Genomic DNA, 23,504 nt, shown 5'->3' with positions numbered 1-23,504 from the left:
TGTTGAAAAGGATGCTGTGTTTGATTGTGGTCCGAAGCTTTGAAGCACTACTTGGCATCTCCTTCCTTGGAGGTCTCACTGTTTAAACATAACAGATTTGATAGCTTGTTGGTAAGGTGAGGTCCAGCTTGTCTCCACTAGGTCATCTTCATGTGAATCCAGTGGTTATACGGTTTTGTTCTAGGGATATTTCATTTTTTTAATAACGGTTTTAGCTGACATTCATGGAGAGAATGAATCCTTACAACTGTGCCACTAGTGAAAGGAAATCCTGTCTAGAGTATGTTTCTTTACAAAGCTATGTCACACCATCCTTTGGGCCCTCTGCTGGAAAAGTAGAATCAAGTCTCAAATAATGCCTTTTAAATTGTATCCTCTAGTATTATAGATGTAGGACAGTACTGTATCATACCTCTGTGGATGTAAAATAGCTTGTACCTGCTTTATGATACGTAGTAGTGACCGTGCTTTATCAGAGCTGTTTTTAATGATGTTGCTCAGAATGTTTTCTTTCCAGATGATGATTGAGAAGCTAATTTTAAAAAAAAATGGTGCCAGGTACCACAAGAGTAACAGAACTGTGCTGTTTTCTCGGGTTTTGTTTTTTTACTTTTTTTTTTAATGGAGTGTGCTGGATGTCTCTACAGTTTTGTTCAGATGACTGCAGAACCTGGAAAAGCTGTTGCTGCTGTTGATGCATAACACACTGCTATTATTGGTCTTTTCATATAAATAATATATATATATACAGATATATAATTTGAATTTTTTGAAACTTTAGCTGTGCTGTCAACTTTGGAAAAAAGTATCCCCGTTTACTGTGTTGAGTTGGCACTGTACAGAAATTAACAGCCATATTGGTCTAGAAATGTTGAACTTAAGTTTTTTCCATTTGTACAGGGGTAACACACTGTATTAAATATGTAAGGTCTTATCAAAAAAAACAATGAAATTAAAAATGGAGGATATGAGTACTTCTAAAATATGCAGGAGGGTTTTATCGTACATATAAGTGAGAAAGCAGGCAGAGAGAAGAGTCTAGGCTGAATACGGCCAGCTGACTAAACTTAACAGGGGGAAAGGGGGCTTGGGGGGGCGTAACTGAGGGGCCACAATTTAGAGGAAGCCCCAGGCTAAGAGGCCAAGAAAGGTGTAGACAAAATGGCTGAGTTATATGGACATTAAGCTGGGGGAAGGGAGGCTGAGGCCCAGACCTCAGAGAGAGAAGTTGAAAGTAGGGGCAGGTGAGAAGTGCTGGAGGGAGTCATAGTTGCTAAGCAACGCTGGGAGAGAGGGCCAGCATCTGTTTTGATATGTTACCTCAGCTAGCCTTCTGTCCTCAGTTTCTGAGACCTAACAACTTCTGCTTTGAACTTGTGAGTGAGAACAACAAACTCACCAAACAGTACCACTCCACACATAAGGGGGTAAAAAAGTTTATTTCGAGACAAGGCACAGACTCTGTGCCTGGGACAATGAGGCCAGGCCAGTTTATGGGCAGCAGAAGGAACAGTAAAACCACTGTAGTTCTCTCCCGAGAGACACAGCCAGAATACAGCAAACACAGAGGCGAATGCAGCAGCAAACCACTGAACTGAGAACAGGACCCCCGTTGAAGGAATCAGAGAAAGGACTGGAAGAGCTTGAAGGGGCTCAAGAACCCATATGAACAACAATGCCAAGCAATCAGAGCTTCCATGGACTAAGCCACTACCTAAAGACTATACATGGACTGACCCTGGACTCTGACCCCATAGGTAGCAATGAATATCCTAGTAAGAGCACCAGTGGAAGGGGAAGCCCTGGGTCCTGCTAAGACTGAACCCCCAGTGAACTAGACTGGTGGGGGGAGGGCAGCAATGGGGGGAGGATGGGGAGGGGAACACCCATAAAGAAGGGGAGGAGGAGGGATTAGGGGGATGTTTGCCCGGAAACCGGGAAAGGGAATAACACTCGAAATGTAAATAAGAAATACTCAAGTTAATAAAGATTAAAAAAAAAAGGTCCAGCTTGGTCTTCATGTGGGTCCCAAACAACTGGAGTGGGGCTATCCTAAAAGCTGTTGCCTGTAGGTGGGATATGTTCTTTTAGCTGGGCTGCCTTGTCCGGACTCAGGGAGAAAGGATGTGCCTAGCTTCACAGAGCCTTGATGTACCAGAGTGGGTGGATACCCAGGAGGACCCCTGCCCACATACAGGAGTGAGGGAGGGGGAGGGGGACAGATTGCAGGAGGGAGTGATCAGGAGGAGAGCAGTGAGTGTGATATAAGGTGAATAAGACAAAAACATTTTAATGAAAAACAAATCAAACTTACATACTTTTTCTAGTAAGCATCATCTTTATGTTATCTTGATAAATAACCTCATCCCTCCAACTTATTCATTGTTTCTTTAAAATACCCAATCCTTTGTTGGTTATCCTGAGTCACAGATTTCTCTGTCAAAGCTCAAATCCTAAAGTTCATATCCAAAAAGTTCTAAATTCTGCTCATTTGTCTTCAAACATATATGAAGTTGTATTCAACATCTTTATAACAATTAAGACCTTAGGAATCCTAATGCAGGGGGCTGAACTTGTTGTATTCCACATATGACCTCACTCTTAAATCAATGGCACAGTCATATTACTCTGTCACTTGGCGAAAAACAAGGAAAAATTTCTTCTCCTATCTAAAACTTAATAATGACAATTTTCTTGATTTTTAAGGATTTTTTTAAAACTCTCTCTCTCTCTCTCTCTCTCTCTCTCTCTCTCTCTCTCTCTGTGTGTGTGCGTATGTGTGTGTATATTTGTGTGTGTGTGTGTGTGTGTGTGTGTGTGCCACATGTGTGTAGGTATACTAGTAAGTCAGAGGAAGGTGTTGGATCCTCTAGACAGAGCTACCGCTCAACCTGCATGCTAACAACTATGTGCAGATCCTCTGGAAGAGCAGCAAGTGCTCTTAACCACTGAATAATCCTACCACTACCAAATTCTCTTTCTGAGAATTAACATTGCATCTGTGTAAGTAGAATAAGATGTTAATGTATTATCATATACATTAAAACAAAAAACCTTACCAAGGGGTTGGCCCTGACGTCATATTCCTTCAGATAGTATTATACAGGCTAGCCAAGCTACATTTGTGTACTTAGGACTATGTAACAATTAAAAAAAAAACTGGTCGTGAACTTGGAAGAGAAAGGGATGCATGGGAGGTAACAGAGAGGGCAAAGAGAAGGGGCAGAATATGTAATTGTATTTTAGTTTAATTAAATAAAACAATTTAAAACGATTATTAGCAGGAAGAAATCCTAAAGGAGGGGTACTATGACAAGAAAACACAGCATAAAGGCAAACCAAAAAATACACATAAGTTCAGCTTTCTGAATTGAGTTTATTTTTGATAACAGATAGTTTTATTCTTTAACAACAACATGTTTCTGAGTCTCCAATAACATTAAATGAGATTAGATTAAGTAATTTATAAGGCCCACTCAAGAATAAATGGTTCGTGACTATTGAAATTTGCATAAAATTAAAAATTGGATTAAGGGCAGAACCTGGCTTTTGGGGAGACAGACTGTGACCCTAACTATGGCAACACTGTAGGAAACTGCTATTTTGCTCAATATTTGCATGTTACAGATAACAGTTTATGAATGAAAGAGAAAATAGCTGTTAATTATGTATTTGTACATTTTCAATAGAGATATGCAATTTTTATTTTAAAAAATAAGTGTTGAAAGAGTTTAGGCAGAGCAAAAGTCAGGAGGAACAGGGCTGTGTTAAAATCTTGCTCAGATAAAATTGTGTGTAACCCTGTTTCTTGGCTGCATGTAGTTTGTTGGTTGAACAATTGCCCAGGATCCTCAAATACATAGCTACATTCACACCATAGTGCCATAAACTTCTCTTGGGCAAGAAGAAAAAGATGACTAGACCTGAACCCCTTATGGCAACATTGCATCGTCTTATCCAAGCACAGCTCTTTCCGTGTGAATACTGCTCACTGACCAATCACACCACTGCACTTCATGATACTGCTCCCCTGTTAAGAAAGTATTTTCTTACCCAAGGTTTTCCTCAGAGCAACTTTGACATCCTTATTTCTCAGACTATAGATCAAAGGGTTCAACATGGGCACCACAATCATATAAAACAAGGAAGAAACTTTTCCTTGGTCAAGGGGCAAAATGGAAGGTGGCTTGAGATACATGAAAGCCCCAGAACCAAAGAACAGACAAACCACAATCAAGTGGGAGCTGCAGGTGCTGAAGGCCTTGGATCTGCCCTCCGTGGAATGCATGCGAAGAACGCTAGAGAGGATGAGGGCATACGAAATGAAGATAGTGACAATGGGCACACCAATATCAAAGGCCACCACAATAAAGACTACCAGCTCATTTGTAAAGGTGCTGTTGCAGGAGAGCTCAAGAAGAGGAAGGATGTCACACATGAAGTGATTGACAAGGTTGTCAGCACAGAAGGTCAGATTCATTAGGTTCCCTGTATGGGCCATGGCCCCAGAGAAACCCATCACATAGACGCCTAGTAAAAGGAGTAAATATACTTGGGGAGACATGGTGACTGTGTACATCAGGGGGTTACAGATGGCAACATAACGGTCATATGCCATGGCTGACAGAATGAAGGACTCAGAGACAACAAAGAAACAGAAGAAAAACAACTGTGTCATACACCCTGAGTGTGAGATGATGTTCTTCTTTGAGATAAAACTCATTAGCATTTTAGGGATGATGGTGGAGGAATAACAGAAATCTACTACAGAAAGATTGAAGAGAAAGAAGTACATAGGGGTGTGCAGGTGAGAGTTCAGCCCTATCAGGAAGATCAAGCCCAGGTTCCCCACCACAGTCACCATGTAGAAACCTAGAAAGAGAAAGAAGAGGGGCATGCGGAGTCCTGGCTGGTCTGTCAGACCTTCGAGGATGAACTCTGTCACAGAGGAATTCTTGACAGTCATTCTTCTCGGGAGGAAGGCCTGTGTGACAGAGAAGAAAACCAGTGGAGAAAAAGAAGCATCACTACCATCCTCACAAATCTATCCTATCTTTGAAAAGGAGAGAGGTGGGAGGGATGGAGAGAGGAGGGAGAGGGAGAAAGAAAGAGGAGTGAGAGAGAGACTGAACAAAGTGAGTATCTCTTAGATTCTGAAGTTAAATCATTGGTGATACCGTCCCCTTTCCTGCCTCTGAGCAAGTTGTTGAAACATGAGTCTCTACCCTGGACTGAGTCCTGACAGGCAGATGCCACCAGAGCTATGACAGTATCTCTCAGTTTGCACCATTAATAATAATATTAATAATAATAATAATAATAATAATAATAATAATAATAATAATATGAAGCCAGGCTTCTCACGATCTCTTAGCTCAACTGTATGCAGGATGAATTAAAGCATTATAATCTAACGCTTATTTAGGAGTTACTGTGAGAGGCTCTAATAATGTGTCTCTACTTTTATCCTCACTTTACAGATTGGATAAGTGAGACTATGAAATATCCAGTCACAGACCCTCCAGACTTCAGGCCTGAGGGAAGCTCCTGAAGACTTACACAGGGTCTGCATTCCTACTCTGTGTTCTATGGCTGCTCAGGATCAGAGGGGCACATACCTTTCTTTACTTGCAACAGGGATGTCTCTGCCTACTATCTCTCCTCTGATGTGTTCTGGGGAGGACGAAGACCTGGTGAATAGAAGACAACAGCTTGGTGCTTGGACCTTCTCCTTTTCTGGGCCAAAGGTCAGAATCTCAGTTTTCCCTTATAATTCTCTCTGTATGGACAACCTTGACTTACACCTTTTAATTTCGCCAATGGTTCCTCCAGCTTCCAAGAAAGAGGCAGATCCTGTCCTGACCTATGGTAATAGAAGAATAAACAGACACAGCCTGGTTCACAATTATTAATTATGAAGACAGAGGTTCCCTCAGGATCATTTCCTCAGAGTTACCTTCCCAAAGGAAGCAAAATTGTTTGTTTCCTGTATAATTCATAGTTTGGATTTTTGAAGTATTTTTTCTTTCAGCTAGTAGCATAGTATTCAAGAAAATAAATATTACAAAAATAACAACAAACACAACTTCTTAAATACCCTATAATGTACTCAATACTGTGTCATTAAACTGAGTCCCAGCTGCCAAGGTCTAAAGCATTCAGAAACATGACTATTTTTGTACTTGTATATTTAGATATACATATGTATATTTAGATATACATATTGAGAGAGAGAGAGAGATACCGATATGTGTAACAATTAATGAAAAGGAGGCCACAAAATTTGAGCAAGGAAAGGTATATGGGCAATTTTAGAGGGAGAAAAGGGAAAGGGGAAATGATATAATTATATTATAATCTCAAAATAATAAAAAATAAAGTTTTAGGAACATCTATTCATTCCTTATTAGCTCTTGCCTAGGTTGTTAAAGTCTGGATCTCCGCAAAGATACAGTGTATTTCAAAACCCAGTCCTCATCTGAGTCTGCCCAATTCAAAGATTTGCCCGTTAGACCAACTTCCTTATGGGTCCCACTGAAACCCATAAGGCAATGTCTTAAAAATGACAAATACTAACCCCCAGTGTACGTGATTGTTGGGGGGAGGGCGGTAATGGGGGGAGGATAGGGAGGGGAACACTCATATAGAAGGGGAAGGGGAGGGGTTAGGGGGATGTTGGCCCAGAAACCAGGAAACGGAATAACAATTGAAATGTAAATAAGAAATACTCAAGTTAATAAAGGAAAAAATGACAAATACTGTCCAATAATTTTTATAGATGTGAGTTCAGTTGAGAAATTTTTGCATGGCTGTTATACTTTAGCATAATGAAAGATTTATTCAAATTTTAACTCATTCCAGGGATCAATATTAATTCTTTTTTTTTATTAACTTGAGTATTTCTTATATACATTTCGAGTGTTATTCCCTTTCCCGGTTTCCGGGCAAACATCCCCCTCCCCCCTCCCCTTCCTTATGGGTGTTCCCCTCCCAACCCTTCCCCCATTGCCCCCCTCCCCTCAACAGTCTAGTTCACTGGGGGTTCAGTCTTAGCAGGACCCAGGGCTTCCCCTTCCACTGGTGCTCTTACTAGGATATTCATTGCTACCTATGAGGTCAGAGTCCAGGGTCAGTCCATGTATAGTCTTTAGGTAGTGGCTTAGTCCCTGGAAGCTCTGGTTGCTTGGCATTGTTGTACATATGGGGTCTCGAGCCCCTTCAAGCTCTTCCAGTTCTTTCTCTGATTCCTTCAACGGGGGTCCTATTCTCAGTTCAGTGGTTTGCTGCTGGCATTCGCCTGTGTTTGCTGTATTCTGGCTGTGTCTCTCAGGAGAGATCTACATCTGGCTCCTGTCGGCCTGCACTTCTTTGCTTCATCCATCTTGTCTAATTGGATGGCTGTATATGAATGGGCCACATGTGGGGCAGGCTCTGAATGGGTGTTCCTTCAGTCTCTGTTTTAATCTTTGCCTCTCTCTTCCCTGCCAAGGGTATTCTTTTTCCTCATTTAAAGAAGGAGTGAAGCATTCACATTTTGATCTTCCGTCTTGAGTTTCGTTTGTTCTAGGCATCTAGGGTAATTCAAGCATTTGGGCTAATAGCCACTTATCAGTGAGTGCATACCATGTATGTCTTTCTGTGATTGGGTTAGCTCACTCAGGATGATATTGTCCAGTTCCAACCATTTGCCTACGAATTTCATAAAGCCATTGTTTTTGATAGCTGAGTAATATTAATTCTTGAAACGTAATTAATCAGAAATCAACAAGAATTCTTATTTCTCCTTCTTTAAGTTTAATAATAATAAACAAAAGAAAATCTCAGGATAGCAGGACCTCTCTGTATCTATGCCCGAGCAGTCTTCATCTGGTACTAACTAGTCAAAATTCCATGAGAACTCCTACCAATTGCCCCTTTCTCCTTTTTGTCTCCTACTCTCAACCTCCAACCTCTGCCTTCACCATCTTTCTCTATGCCCTCTCTTCTCAAACATCAAAATCACATCCTCATGGAAGCTGAGACCTGAAGGATCTGGAGAGGTTGTGTTTTCCTCTGTTTTCAAACCGGACTCCTCGCTACAAATACCTAGAGCGAGTCTTGAAAGAAAGTCTGAAACATCAATCAAAATTTCTGGGTGTGGACGTGGCCACAGACTCTTTTAAGTCCTTCTAAGTATTTTCAGAACCAGTGACAGAGGGATCCACACAGTCAGCTACTATCACCTCTGAAGGCACCGAGCACAGGTTGCCAAAGGGAAGATGCCTGTGTGAAGTACCAGATTGCTCTAAGTCTCTGTTTCTGACCTCTCCTTCTCCACAAACCCACATGGCCCTTAGTGCGACTGGAATGAAAAGTAAAAGGAATAAAAATGCACAGCCTGCTTTTAAAATCAGACATTAGATTACATGCAATAGTATAGCTGGTATAGTGATTTCTCTGTGCACAAACAATATAAAAACAAGAAAGGGGTTGCCATCCCACAGTCAAAACTCTGACCCATAATTGTTCCTCTCTGAAAGAACTGCAGGGAGGGAAATGGAGAAGCTGAGGAAAAGGAGGTCCAGCGACAGGCCCAAAGTGGGGTCCAGCTCAAAGGGAAACCCAAAACCTGACACCATTACTGAGGCTATGGGGCATTCACAAAAAGGGACCTATTATGACTGCCCTCCAAAAGACCCAACAGCCAGCTGAAAGAGTCAGATGCAGATATTTACACCCAACCAATGGACAGAAGCTGCTGACCCCTCTGGTTGAATTAGGGAAAAGTTGGAAGAAGCTGAGGAAGAGCAACTCTGTTGGAGGATCAGCAGTCTCAATTAATCTGGTCCCCAAGATCTCTCAGACACTGGATCACCAACCAGACAGCACCAACCAGACATCAGTTGGTCTGAGGCCCCCAACACACATACAGCAGTGGACTGCCAGACCTAGGTTCAGTCAGGGAAGATGCACCTAACCCTCAAGAGACAGGAGGCCCCAGGGAGTTTAGTGGTCTGATGAGGTGGGAGATGGGGTGGGGTGAGGGTGGAGACATCATAGAGACAGGGGGTAGAGAGGAGGTATGGAATGGGGAACAATCAGAGAGTGGAGCAGGAGGGGGATAAAATCTGGAGTGTAAAAAAAAATAAATAAAATTAAAAGAAAAACAAACAAGAAAACACAAAGCAACTATTTGCAAACTTTGAACAGCAGGTAATATAAGAATAAAATTATTGATAAAATGCATAAAAACTATGCAACTACTCTAGTCACCCCAACTATTTCCTTAGTGGAAATTTCAATATATATATATATATATATATATATATATATATATATATGTGTGTGTGTGTGTGTGTGTGTGTGTGTGTGTGTGTGTGTGTGTGTGTGCGTGCGTGCGTGCGTGCATGTATGTATGTATGTATGTATGTATGTATGTATGTATGTATATCAAGCAAATGACAGGGTGTTTATTAGTGAAATAAAGAAGGTCCGAGTTAAAGGATGCTTAGACAGCTGGGTATTAATATATAGAATATACACACAGAAAAGCAAAAGTTCTCAAAAGAAGAAATAGAAATGACCAATAAATATATTTTATCACATTTATTCATATGTGCACATGTATATACATGTATAGCACAGCCACTGTGTGGAGAGAAGAGAACAATGTTCACAGGGATTGGTCTGTGTTTATCAAACTTGATAGAAATCATTTTTGCCTTCTGGGTCATCCTACTAGCCCAGTCAATAAGTATTATAAAGGCGTTCAGTATCTTATCATCAAAGAAATGCAAATAAAACTACTTTAAGATTCCATCTTGCCCTAGTCAGAATAGCTATCATAAACTGTTTATGAAGAAAAGAGGGTAAACAGGTCCTCCCTCTATGGAAATTAGTGTGGAGACCTCAAAAACCTAAAAGCAGAACTACCATGTGACCCTCACATGCCACTTCTTAGCATATGCTGTGGTGGTTTGAATAAGAACAGTCCCCATAGTCTCATAAATTTGAATTGTTGGTCACCACAGAATGCACTACTTGAAAGGATTGGTAGCCTAGTTAGAGGAAGTGTGTCACTAGGGATGGGCTTCAAAAGCCCAAGATAGGCCCTAGTTCTCTCACCCTCTCCCTTTCCTTCTCCCTCTCCCACTTCCTCTCCCTCCACCCCCTTCTTATTGTCTTCAGATCTGACTGTAAAACTCTCAGCTACCATATCTACCTGCAAGCTACCATGCTCTCTGCCATTAGGATAATGGACTAAACCTCTGAGACTATAGGCAAGTCCCAATTAAATGTTTTATTTTAAAAGACTTGTCATGGTCATGGTGCCTCTTCACAGCAATAGAATACTAAGACATATGACCAAAGAACTCTACATTCTACTGCAAAGTTACTTACATATCCATGTCTATTGATGCCCTATTTAAAATAGCAAGAAAATACTAAAGTCCTCTAAATGTCCATCGTTTGGTAATAAAAGTGTGGTATAAATACACAATGTAGTTTTATTTAGCAAAATTTTCAGAAAAATAGATAAATTTGGAGATTATCATATTATGTAAGTTAACCTAGACTTCGAAAGATCAAGTATTATCTTCATGTTATCTTTCATATGCGGATCCTTGTTTTAAGGGTGTGTGTGTGTGTGTGTGTGTGTGTGTGTGTGTAGGTATGAGTGTAGATATGTCATAAAGCTAGAAAGGGGGTCATGTGATGCATGTTAATATAATACATGTGACAACATGGACAAAAAGTTTCTTGGGATAGAGAGGGAGAGGGAAAAGCAGAGGGATGGAAAATGGGATAAGGAAGATTTAAAAAACAAATTTGAAAATGGCATAACAAAATCTAACATTGGTGTGGTTGGCTTTTGAAAAATATTTTTAAAAGGTGATAATTCTTCAACTTTTCCCATACAAATATATACAGTATAACCACTAAAGAGGAATTACAGAATAATACCAATAACGTGACCACTTGTCGACTTGCTTGGAATAGTCAAGTTTATGACTGTAATTCTAACAAAATTATTGGTAATAATGGTAAATCATAAATTATGATGTTTCTAAGCATTGAAAATGTGAACTAACTTCAGTACAAATCGTGACTTTGCCTATTACTAAATATGTGACCTTAGTAGCTGTTCAACCTCTCTCTGAACTTCAATCTCTAATCTTAACACTAATAATAATCATATCTCAAAGGGTGAATAAATGGTGCTGATTATAGAATTTAGAAGGCAAAAAGAATTGATTAAATAATACTAGCAATAAGAACTGTCTTTCTTAATAGCAATGATGTTTTATATAGATGGTAATGTCAGAACAGGCTGAAAGAGAGAAAAGGGCAGACAGGGAGAACAGCCGGAACACTTCCCACAGCAGTATATACAGAAAGAGGTGAACGGTGCAGGAGACATAGTAATGGAGCAGTTTATATATATTGATGTCCCAATGGTAAAAAGGAGATTGATGGGAAAAGCACAAATCAAATTTGACTAAGGTTTGAAGCCCAGAAAAGCATAAATATGACATATATGAGAAATAAGACTGAAGAGGGCAATTAGATAAATTTTAGATAAGACCATAAAGTGGTACCATAACATCCAAAAGGCAAATACCAGAAAGAAGATGGCAATGTAAAGTCAGTCTATGGTAGGAAAGAGATGCATACTTAAGAATTATTAATACAGAGCTAACCTAAAAAGTAAAGCAATTATAACTCGCGCTGAATGTATGTCTTTAAAGAGGAAATAATTGAAATTCAGGGGTTGAAGGCATCCTAAAATATGACCACACACAGGAAGGGGAAATTGATCAACAGAAGCATTTGAAGACATGTACAACATCTAAAAGTGCCTTTCAGAAGTAAAACAGGATATGAGCTTGAGCCCCGTGCTTAACAATGACACAAGATGACCATGCAAAGAACATGAGTAATTACAGAAACCTTAAAGATATTTTTAAGTCCTACATGTAACCTCAACAAATACCCAATTTCACAAACAATTGTAGAATAAAAGAAGTTTTGTAGGTGCCAGGGGTGGAGAAAATTTTGAAGGTGAAAGGATAACTATGTCCTCGAGCTGCCAAGAGAAAGAACTAGGCATTACCTTAAATTACATCATTCCCTTGCTGTTCACTTGTTCTTTTTTAAAAAATGGTAAAGTACTCACTATCAAACACAGATCCTAACACTAGAGTTCCTAGCACCAAATAAACTGGGCATGGTGGTCTGCGTCTGTGATCCCAGCACTGAGCGGGAAAAGGCAGAAAGCACGAAGTTCAAGGTCATCCTTGGAGCAGCATAGCAAGTTTTGTGGCAGCCTGGGATACATGAGACACTGTCTTAGACTGATAGATGATAGATAGACAGAGAGAGGCAGACAGACAGACAGACAGACAGACAGGTGATTAATAGATGATTGATAGATGATGATAGATGACAAATTATGATTTCTAGATGATAGATAGATAGATGATAGATAGATAGATGATAGATAGATAGATAGATAGATAGATAGATAGATAGATAGATAGATAGATGGATGCTCTAGCTTAGACCATAGGTAATTCTAAGATGGCTACATCAACAAAGACTCGATTCTAAATGTGGATGGTAATGCATAAGTTTTCAGATGAGAAAATTTTGTTTCCTTAGCAATTTTATGACTTGTAGAACTTAGGGAGGAGCACTGTAAATGGAGTTAAGTTTTAGGAATATTCTTAGCCAAGTAAGATGGGGGTTTGGTTTTGGTTGCTGTTGTTTTGTTGGTTGGTTGGTATTTTTGTTTGGTTGGTTTGGTTTGGTTTTGGTTTATAGGTGTTTGTTTGTTTGTCTTCCTCATTCTTTTTTTTTTAGGAATAAACTATATAAAATTAACATTTATTTCATTCTTTCATATAAGTTGATATTTAAACCTGAAATCTCTCTTTGAATTTTTACTAAAATGATAAAAAGGTGTTTATACTTTGGTTTGTTGGTGTGTTCATTTAAATGTATGTATGCATGGATGGATGGACGGATGGATGGATGGTGGACACACCTACTGTTTTTTTTTGTTTGTTTTTTTTTATTAACTTGAGTATTTCTTATATACATTTCGAGTGTTATTCCCTTTCCCGGTTTCCGGGCAAACATCCCCCTCCCCCCTCCCCTTCCTTATGGGTGTTCCCCTCCCAACCCTCCCCCCATTGCTGCCCTCCCCCCATAGACTAGTTCACTGGGGGTTCAGTCTTAGCAGGACCCAGGGCTTCCCCTTCCACTGGTGCTCTTACTAGGATATTCATTGCTACCTATGGGGTCAGAGTCCAGGGTCAGTCCATGTATAGTCTTTAGGTAGTGGCTTAGTCCCTGGAAGCTCTGGTTGCTTGGCATTGTTGTACTTTTGGGGTCTCGAGCCCCTTCAAGCTCTTCCAGTTCTTTCTCTGATTCCTTCAATAGGGGACCTATTCTCAGTTCAGTGGTTTCCTGCTGGCATTCGCCTCTGTATTTGCTGTATTCTGGCTGTGTCTCTCAGGAGCGATCTACATCCGGCTCCTGTCGGTCTGCACTTCTTTGCTTCATCCATCTTGTCTAATTGGGTGGCTGTATATGTATGGGCCACATGTGGGGCAGGTTCTGAATGGGTGTTCCTTCAGTCTCTGTTTTAATCTTTGCCTCTCCCTTCCCTGCCAAGGGTATTCTTTTTCCTCATTTAAAGAAGGAGTGAAGCATTCACATTTTGATCATCCGTCTTGAGTTTCGTTTGTTCTAGGGATCTAGGGTAATTCAAGCATTTGGGCTAATAGCCACTTATCAATGAGTGCATACCATGTATGTCTTTCTGTGATTGGGTTAGCTCACTCAGGATGATATTTTCCAGTTCCAACCATTTGCCTACGAATTTCATAAACTCGTTGTTTTTGATAGCTGAGTAATATTCCATTGTGTAGATGTACCACATTTTCTGTATCCATTCCTCTGTTGAAGGGCATCTGGGTTCTTTCCAGCTTCTGGCTATTATAAATAAGGCTGCGATGAACATAGTGGAGCACGTGTCTCTTTTATATGTTGAGGCATCTTTTGGGTATATGCCCAAGAGAGGTATAGCTGGATCCTCAGGCAGTTCAATGTCCAATTTTCTGAGGAACCTCCAGACTGATTTCCAGAATGGTTTTACCAGTCTGCAATCCCACCAACAATGGAGGAGTGTTCCTCTTAATCCACATCCTCGCCAGCATCTGCTGTCACCTGAGTTTTTGATCTTAGCCAATCGCACTGGTGTGAGGTGAAATCTCAGGGTTGTTTTGATTTGCATTTCCCTTATGACTAAAGATGTTGAACATTTCTTTAGGTGTTTCTCAGCCATTCGGCATTCCTCAGCTGTGAATTCTTTGTTTAGCTCTGAACCCCATTTTTAATAGGGTTATTTGTTTCCCTGCGGTCTAATTTCTTGAGTTCTTTGTATATTTTGGATATAAGGCCTCTATCTGTTGTAGGATTGGTAAAGATCTTTTCCCAATCTGTTGGTTGCCGTTTTGTCCTAACCACAGTGTCCTTTGCCTTACAGAAGCTTTGCAGTTTTATGAGATCCCATTTGTCGATTCTTGATCTTAGAGCATAAGCCATTGGTGTTTTGTTCAGGAAATTTTTTCCAGTGCCCATGTGTTCCAGATGCTTCCCTAGTTTTTCTTCTATTAGTTTGAGTGTGTCTGGTTTGATGTGGAGGTCCTTGATCCACTTGGACTTAAGCTTTGTACAGGGTGATAAGCATGGATCGATCAGCATTCTTCTACATGTGGACCTCCAGTTGAACCAGCACCATTTGCTGAAAATGCTATCTTTTTTCCATTGGATGGTTTTGGCTCCTTTGTCAAAAATCAAGTGACCATAGGTGTGTGGGTTCATTTCTGGGTCTTCAATTCTATTCCATTGGTCTATCTGTCTGTCTCTGTACCAATACCATGCAGTTTTTATCACTATTGCTCTGTAATACTGCTTGAGTTCAGGGATAGTGATTCCCCCTGAAGTCCTTTTATTGTTGAGGATAGCTTTAGCTATCCTGGGTTTTTTGTTATTCCAGATGAATTTGCAAATTGTTCTGTCTAACTCTTTGAAGAATTGGATTGGTATTTTGATGGGGATTGCATTGAATCTGTAGATTGCTTTTGGTAAAATGGCCATTTTTACTATATTAATCCTGCCAATCCATGAGCATGGGAGATCTTTCCATCTTCTGAGGTCTTCTTCAATTTCTTTCCTCAGTGTCTTGAAGTTCTTATTGTACAGATCTTTTACTTGCTTGGTTAAAGCTGGTCTTCAATAACAATAAGGGAAGAATGCCCACATATACGTGGAAATTGAACAATGCTGTACTCAATGATAACCTGGTCAAGGAAGAAATAAAGAAAGAAATTAAAAACTTTTTAGAATTTAATGAAAATGAAGATACAACATACCCAAACTTATGGGACACAATGAAAGCTGTGCTAAGAGGAAAACTCATAGCGCTGAGTGCCTGCAGAAAGAAACAGGAAAGAGCATATGTCACCAGCTTGACCACACACCTAAAAGCTCTAGAACAAAAAGAAGCAAATACACCCAGGAGGAGTAGAAGGCAGGAAATAATCAAACTCAGAGCTGAAATCAACCCAGTAGAAACAAAAAGGACCATAGAAAGAATCAACAGAACCAAAAGTTGGTTCTTTGAGAAAATCAACAAGATAGATAAACTCTTAGCCAGACTAACGAGAGGACACAGAGAGTGTATCCAAATTAACAAAATCAGAAATGAAAAGGGAGACATAACTACAGATTCAGAGGAAATTCAAAAAATCATCAGATCTTACTATAAAAGCCTATATTCAACAAAACTTGAAAATCTTCAGGAAATGTACAATTTCCTAGACAGATAACAGGTACTGAAGTTAAATCAAGAACAGATAAACCAGTTAAACAACCCCATAACTCCTAAGGAAATAGAAGCAGTCATTAAAGGTTACCCAACCAAAAAGAGCTTAGGTCCAGACGGGTTTAGTGCAGAATTCTATCAGACCTTCATAGAAGACCTCATATCAATACTATCCAAACTATTCCACAAAATTGAAACAGATGGAGCACTACCGAATTCCTTTTATGAAGCCACAATTACTCTTATACCTAAACCACACAAAGACACAACAAAGAAAGAGAACTTCAGACCAATTTCTCTTATGAATATCGATGCAAAAATACTCAGTAAAATTCTGGCAAACCGAATCCAAGAGCACATCAAAACAATCATCCACCATGATCAAGTAGGCTTCATCCCAGGCATGCAGGGATGGTTTAATATACGGAAAACCATCAACGTGACCCATTATACAAACAAACTGAAAGAACAAAACCACATGATCATTTCATTAGATGCTGAGAAAGCATTTGATAAAATTCAACACCCCTTCATGATAAAAGTTCTGGAAAGAATAGGAATTCAAGGCCCATACCTAAACATAGTAAAAGCCATATACAGCAAACCAGTTGCTAACATTAAACTAAATGGAGAGAAACTTGAAGCAATCCCACTAAAATCAGGGACTAGACAAGGCTGCCCACTCTCTCCCTACTTATTCAATATAGTTCTTGAAGTTCTAGCCAGAGCAATCAGACAACAAAAGGAGGTCAAGGGGATACAGATCGGAAAAGAAGAGGTCAAAATATCACTATTTGCAGATGATATGATAGTATATTTAAGTGATCCCAAAAGTTCCACCAGAAAACTACTGAAGTTGATAAACAACTTCAGTCAAGTGGCTGGGTATAAAATTAACTCAAATAAATCAGTAGCCTTCCTCTACACAAAAGAGAAACAAGCCGAGAAAGAAATTAGGGAAACGACACCCTTCATAATAGACCCAAATAATATAAAGTACCTCGGTGTGACTTTAACCAAGCAAGTAAAAGATCTGTACAATAAGAACTTCAAGACTCTGAAGAAAGAAATTGAAGAAGACCTCAAAAGATGGAAAGATCTCCCATGCTCATGGATTGGCAGGATTAATATAGTAAAAATGGCCATTCTACCAAAAGCGATCTACAGATTCACTGTACCAATCCAGTTCTTCAAAGTGTTAGAGAGAACAATTTGCAAATTCATCTGGAATAACAAAAAACCCAGGATAGCTAAAACTATCCTCAACAATAAAAGGACTTCAGGAGGAATCACTATCCCTGAACTCAAGCAGTATTACAGAGCAATAGTGATAAAAAACTGCATGGTATTGGTACAGAGACAGACAGATAGACCAATGGAACAGAATTGAAGACCCAGAAATGAACCCACACACCTATGGGCACTTGACTTTTGACAAAGGAGCCAAAACCATCCAATGGAAAAAAGATAGCATTTTCAGCAAATGGTGCTGGTTCAACTGGAGGTCAACATGTAGAAAAATGCACATGGATCCATGCTAATCACCCTGTACAAAACTTAAGTCCAAGTGGATCATGGACCTCCACATCAAACCAGACACACTCAAACTAATAGAAGAAAATCTAGGGAAGCATCTGGAACACATGGGCACTGGAAAAAATTTCCTGAACAAAACACCAATGGCTTATGCTCTAAGATCAAGAATCGACAAATGGGATCTCATAAAACTGCAAAGCTTCTGTAAGGCAAAGGACACTGTGGTTAGGACAAAACGGCAACCAACAGATCTTTTGATCTTTACCAATCCTACAACAGATAGAGGCCTTATATCCAAAATATACAAAGAACTCAAGAAGTTACACCGCAGGGAGACAAATAACCCTATTAAAAAATGGGGTTCAGAGCTAAACAAAGAATTCACAGCTGAGGAATGCTGAATGGCTGAGAAACACCTAAAGAAATGTTCAACATCTTTAGTCATAAGGGAAATGCAAGTCAAAACAACCCTGAGATTTCACCTCACACCAGTGAGAATGACTAAGACCAAAAACTCAGGGGACAGCAGATGCTGGAGAGGATGCAGAGAAAGAGGAACACTCCTCCATTGTTGGTGGGATTGCAGACTGGTACAACCATTCTGAAAATCAGTCTGGAGGTTCCTCAGAAAGTTGGACAATGAACTGCCTGAGGATCCAGCTATACCTCTCTTGGGCATATACCCAAAAGATGCCCCAACATATAAAAGAGACACGTGCTCGACTATGTTCATCGCAGCCTTATTTATAATAGCCAGAAGCTGGAAAGAACCCAGATGCCCTTCAACAGAGGAATGGATACAGAAAATGTGGTACATCTACACAATGGAATATTACTCCGCTATCAAAAACAATGACTTTATGAAATTTGTAGGCAAATGGTTGGAACTGGAAAATATCATCCTGAGTGAGCTAACCCAATCCCAGAAAAACACACATGGTATGCACTCATTGATAAGTGGCTATTAGCCCAAATGTTTGAATTACCCTAGATGCCTAGAACACATGAAACTCAAGACGGATGATCAAAATGTGAATGCTTCACTCCTTATTTAAAAGGGGAACAAAAATACCCTTGGCAGGGAATAGAGAGGCAAAGATTAAAAAAGACACAGAAGGAACACCCATTCAGAGCCTGCCCCACATATGGCCCATACATATACAGCCATCCAATTAGACAAGATGGATGAAGCAAAGAAGTGCAGACCGACAGGAGCCGGATGTAGTTCTCTCCTGAGAGACACAGCCAGAATACAGCAAATACAGAGGCGAATGCCAGCAGCAAACCACTGAACTGAGAACAGGACCCCCGTTGAAGGAATCAGAGAAAGAACTGGAAGAGCTCGAAGGGGCTCGAGACCCCTTATGAACAACAATGCCAAGCAACCAGAGCTTCCAGGGACTAAGCCACTACCCAAAGACTATTCATGGACTGACCCTGGACTCTGACCTCATAGGTAGCAATGAATATCCTAGTAAGAACCAGGGGAAGGGGAAGCCCTGGGTCCTGCCAAGACTGAACCCCCAGTGAACTAGATTGTTGGGGGGAGGGCGGCAATGGGGGGAGGGTAGGGAGGGGAACACCCATAAAGAAGGGGAGGGGGAGGGATTAGGGGGATGTTTGACGGGAAACTGGGAAAGGGAATAACACTCGAAATGTAAATAAGAAACACTCAAGTTAATAAAAAAAAAAATTAGAGAGCTCTGAATAAAATTAAGACTGATGTCAATCTGGCTGTGATGAGTACAGTTGTTTTCAAAGATGTTACTCTCTGCTGGGAAGGAATTTTGGCAAGAGGCTTCCACCTGTGCTCCAAATTAAATTTGCAAAACCAAGAAGCCGGGGCCTGCATTTGAGAGATAATGTGTGTCATTCATCCTTCCGGCTCTGAGTTGCCTCACCTGGCAAAATTTTGTTCCAACAAAACTCTTTAAAACAAGCATTTCGAGGCTAGCTCATGATGCATCACAATGACTAACCATTATGTGTAATAGCCATCATGGCACTGAGAATGGTGTTGGTGGCCGTTACTGAGATATCTATTGAGATGAAAATGATGATAATGATGATTACAGCAGTAGTAAAGGTGGTAGCAATGGTCACTATGCTGATGATGATAAGGGTGGGTGGTGGCAGTGGTGGGTGGTAGTGTTGATGGCTGTGGCAATGGTAGTGGGGGTAGTGGTGATGGTAACAGGGCTGTTGGTGCTAAATTGTTCATTCCCCCATTATTCTAAGTTTCTGAAACTGAAAGATGACTTACACAGATAAAAGAAAATTGAATGCACTAGGGAAATAAAATGTGATTCACAGAACAAGAGAAAACAAGAACTAATTGTTGCTTTAAAGACAATGGTCTCTAGAGTGACTACATCCCAGGAGATGATCCACACATATATAAGTAAACAGAACCCCGAGTTCTTAATCATATTACATCACCTTTCCAAATGGCAATCTCCTTTTTTACGACTGGGCTGGGCTCTTTAAGTAAATTTCATGATGGATACACATCTGTATACTTCTAGAATCTACTGAAGGCTGAAGCCAGACATTGCCTGAAGTTTCTAGAGGACACTGTTTCATTTCCCTTCAGCACAGGTATTTATCTGCATGCCTAAAAACTGTATGAAAAAATGTCTTCTCTTGTGAACTCTCATGTATAGTTCAGACAGTTTATAACCATATGCTGACCTTCACTTTTAAAAACTTTGTTCTATGTGGTGTACTCTCTTCAGAAAAAAAAAAGCTTCCTGAGCTTCTGAAAGCTTGATAATAATAGTTAATACCCATAGGAATTCATGAGAATTGTGTGATCCTAGTCGGTCTTTTTATGTTATTGGAAGATTTATGTGTACCTGATGGCTAACACTGCTACCTGTACTTTCAGCAATGGTCTGCTAGGACAGGAGAATCATTACAAGTGAAACCTGGGCTTCCGAGTGAGACCTTGTCTCAATAACCTGTGGTGTTTGGGAAGAAAGACAAGAATAAAAAGCTGCAGAAGAAGATTATACAAGTGAAAAATTTGAGCCTATTTGCTTGGGCTCATTCTACAAGTTAGTATCCCCATCTACATTGCACTGGGTGTGTAACATTCACCCTGTTCTGATTTGTAAACTATTTTGATCTCTGCTAATGGTTCTGAATGTTTCTTATATTTAGAAGTAGAGATTTCAAAAGGGGGAATAGTAATGTTTTAAATTATTTGTCATCTACATAAAAATCATTTTATAGTAAATAAAAATAATATTCAAAATCACACCCATTTCTGATGCTAATATGTAACTTTAGGTAAGCACTTTTCTATCACTAATTCAATATACAAGCCCTTCCATGTAATGGAGATGTGCTAAGACTCAAAGCAGAATCCAAAGATGTTAAAGATTATGTTATAATTAAGAAAAAGAAAGTCACCTGACTCGGTAGATAAAGCCACTTTCCATAAAACTTTACAACCTGAGTTTGATCCCTAGAAGCCATAAGAAAGAGGGAGAAAACCAGCTTCTGTGAGTTGTATGTACTTGCACACATGAATGCATGCACATCACATCACACTCACTACACACAAAATCTCTTTTAAAAAACTGATTCTATGGGTGACTGTTGAAAGAATGACCCAGTTACATCCTGCAGATGTGTCATTAATTACTAATTGTATCAGCAAAGTGAGACTTGTGAGAATTAATAAATGTATCCCATACTGTGCACGGCAGCACATGCCTGTAATCCCAGCGAGTAGGGAGAAGAGGAAGGGGTATCACAAGTTCAAGGATAACCAATGCTACTTAGCAAGACTTAACTTAAAAAAAAGAAATAGAAAAAAATAACTCAAATTTGAGAATTTAATTCAATATGTATCACAACTACTAATGATAACACATGCTTCTTAGAAATATATACTATATGTGTATATGTACATATTATATATATATATTTGACATGATTATAAATGGTGCAATGTATTAGTTCTGTGATTTAAAAATAACAGTTAAGATTAGCTAGAAAACTCTTGGTGACTCTACAACATGCAGCTGCTCATCAAATATGACAGGACAATAGTAAGAAATACAGAACTTTGCCCTCTGATACCTTAAGGGCCGGTCCTTCTGTCAGCAAGAAGCAACAATATGGAGAGGATACATGTGCCACAGCCCGGATAGCCCAGCAAGTGTCAAATGCAGAAAACCAGCTTCTCCCGGCAGAGCAAGAACAGCCATTCATAAACTCCTTCTCTCTCACCCCACAGGCTTCCCATCCAAACACAATGGCTGTAGAAAATCACTCTACAGTGACAGAGTTCATCCTCGGAGGGCTAACTCACAGGCCAGAGCTCCAGCTACCCCTCTTCCTCCTCTTCCTGGGGATCTACACGGTCACCATGGTAGGAAACCTGGGCATGATCACCTTGATTGGACTCAACACACAGCTTCACACCCCCATGTACTTCTTCCTCAGCAACCTGTCACTCGTGGATCTCTGCTACTCCTCTGTCATTACCCCAAAAATGCTCATCAACTTTGTGTCCCAAAGAAACCTCATCTCCTATGTGGGGTGCATGTCTCAGCTATATTTCTTCCTGGTTTTTGTCATTGCTGAGTGTTACATGCTCACTGTGATGGCCTATGACCGCTATGTGGCCATCTGCCACCCCTTGCTTTATAACATCATCATGTCTCCTGCCCTCTGCTCTCTGCTGGTGGCTTTTGTCTACGCCGTAGGACTCATTGGCTCCGCAATAGAGACTGGCCTCATGTTGAAACTAAACTACTGTGAGGACTTCATCAGTCACTACTTCTGTGACATCCTCCCCCTCATGAAGCTTTCCTGCTCTAGTACCTATGATGTAGAGATGGCTGTCTTCTTTTTAGCTGGATTCGACATTATAGTTACAAGCTTAACCGTACTCATTTCCTATGCATTCATCCTGTCCAGCATCCTTCACATCAGCTCCACTGAGGGCAGGTCCAAAGCTTTCAGCACCTGCAGCTCCCACTTTGCAGCTGTGGGCTTGTTCTATGGCTCCACTGCATTCATGTACTTAAAGCCTTCCACAGCTAGTTCCCTGGCCCAGGAGAATGTAGCCTCTGTGTTCTACACCACAGTGATCCCCATGCTCAACCCGCTCATATACAGCCTGAGGAACAAGGAAGTGAAGGCTGCACTGGACAAAACACTGAGGAGAAAACTCTTTTGATATAAATGTTGGTCTTTCTTCATGAAAGAGTAAGTGGTTATGAACACCTGTATGATGACCTCTGCAAGCTCATCCACTGTCAATGGGAAACAGGAAACAGGAATCACTTTTCTCCGTGATTGGGTTCAAGGCCAATCTCCTTTTCCTCGTTCTCAGCTTTTCTACTATTGTTTCTATTTATAATTACTCAATTTTAAGATAATTTTTGTATTATTGGATCTATCTCCTCTATATGAGGCCATGGTAAGCAATTTTTTAAAAAATTACTATTAATATTTTCATATGTCATGTAATGTATTTTGATCATATCCATTCCCCACCCCTTCTCCTGTTCCTTCATTATTATTCCCAATATATCTATCTTCCATTTTCATGTCCCCTTCTTTTGTTTAATAACTGACTGAGCCCAATTAATACTGTCTGTATGTACATTTAGTGTCTGGCCATCCACGGGAGCATGGGTAACCTACCAGCAAATCTCACATAAATTCACTTAATTAATGGAATCTAATTTAATTCTAGGGTACTAGCTGCAAGTGATTCTGGGAAATGCAATTTCCAGCTTGTTTACACTAAATACCACATGGATTAAAGAGTTAGTGGGACAGTCTCGTTTAAATAGCTTTTTACTCATTTTCTTTTGACCTTTCCCCAACTTAAGATGCAATTTCTAAAACTATTGATCTGCTCTAACTAGAATTAAAGGCAGGAAACCATCTCTGTTCTCTCAAAGTGAGACCTCTCAATGCAAAAAAGAAAAAGTGGAAGCAAAAGTGTAATTCCGAGTTAGAATACATACCCCCAAGAGGGCGAGGCACTGAATTTGACTTGATTTAATCAGTTTCACAATTTACTTGCACTGATTTTAAATATTGCTAATCTGCAAAGTGGGCAAAACCA

General features: G+C 40.0%; 2 protein-coding genes across 2 annotated transcripts; one reads left to right on the top strand and one right to left on the bottom strand.

Moving 5' to 3' along the window:
- Positions 1–4,033: 4,033 nt before the first annotated feature.
- Or8b12 (olfactory receptor family 8 subfamily B member 12) lies at positions 4,034–4,966 on the bottom strand. The gene has a single exon (NM_001000435.1). The coding sequence runs from the start codon at positions 4,964–4,966 to the stop codon at positions 4,034–4,036; it is 933 nt and encodes a 310-aa protein (NP_001000435.1).
- Positions 4,967–21,674: 16,708 nt separating this feature from the next.
- Positions 21,675–22,604, top strand: Or8a1 (olfactory receptor family 8 subfamily A member 1). The gene has a single exon (NM_001001081.1). The coding sequence runs from the start codon at positions 21,675–21,677 to the stop codon at positions 22,602–22,604; it is 930 nt and encodes a 309-aa protein (NP_001001081.1).
- Positions 22,605–23,504: the final 900 nt, after the last annotated feature.

The sequence above is a fragment of the Rattus norvegicus genome, chromosome 8 (assembly GCF_036323735.1).
Source record: "Rattus norvegicus strain BN/NHsdMcwi chromosome 8, GRCr8, whole genome shotgun sequence".
NCBI lineage: Eukaryota > Metazoa > Chordata > Mammalia > Rodentia > Muridae > Rattus > Rattus norvegicus.
Note: the sequence above shows the minus strand (reverse complement) of the source record. Positions and strands in the feature narration are given on the sequence as shown.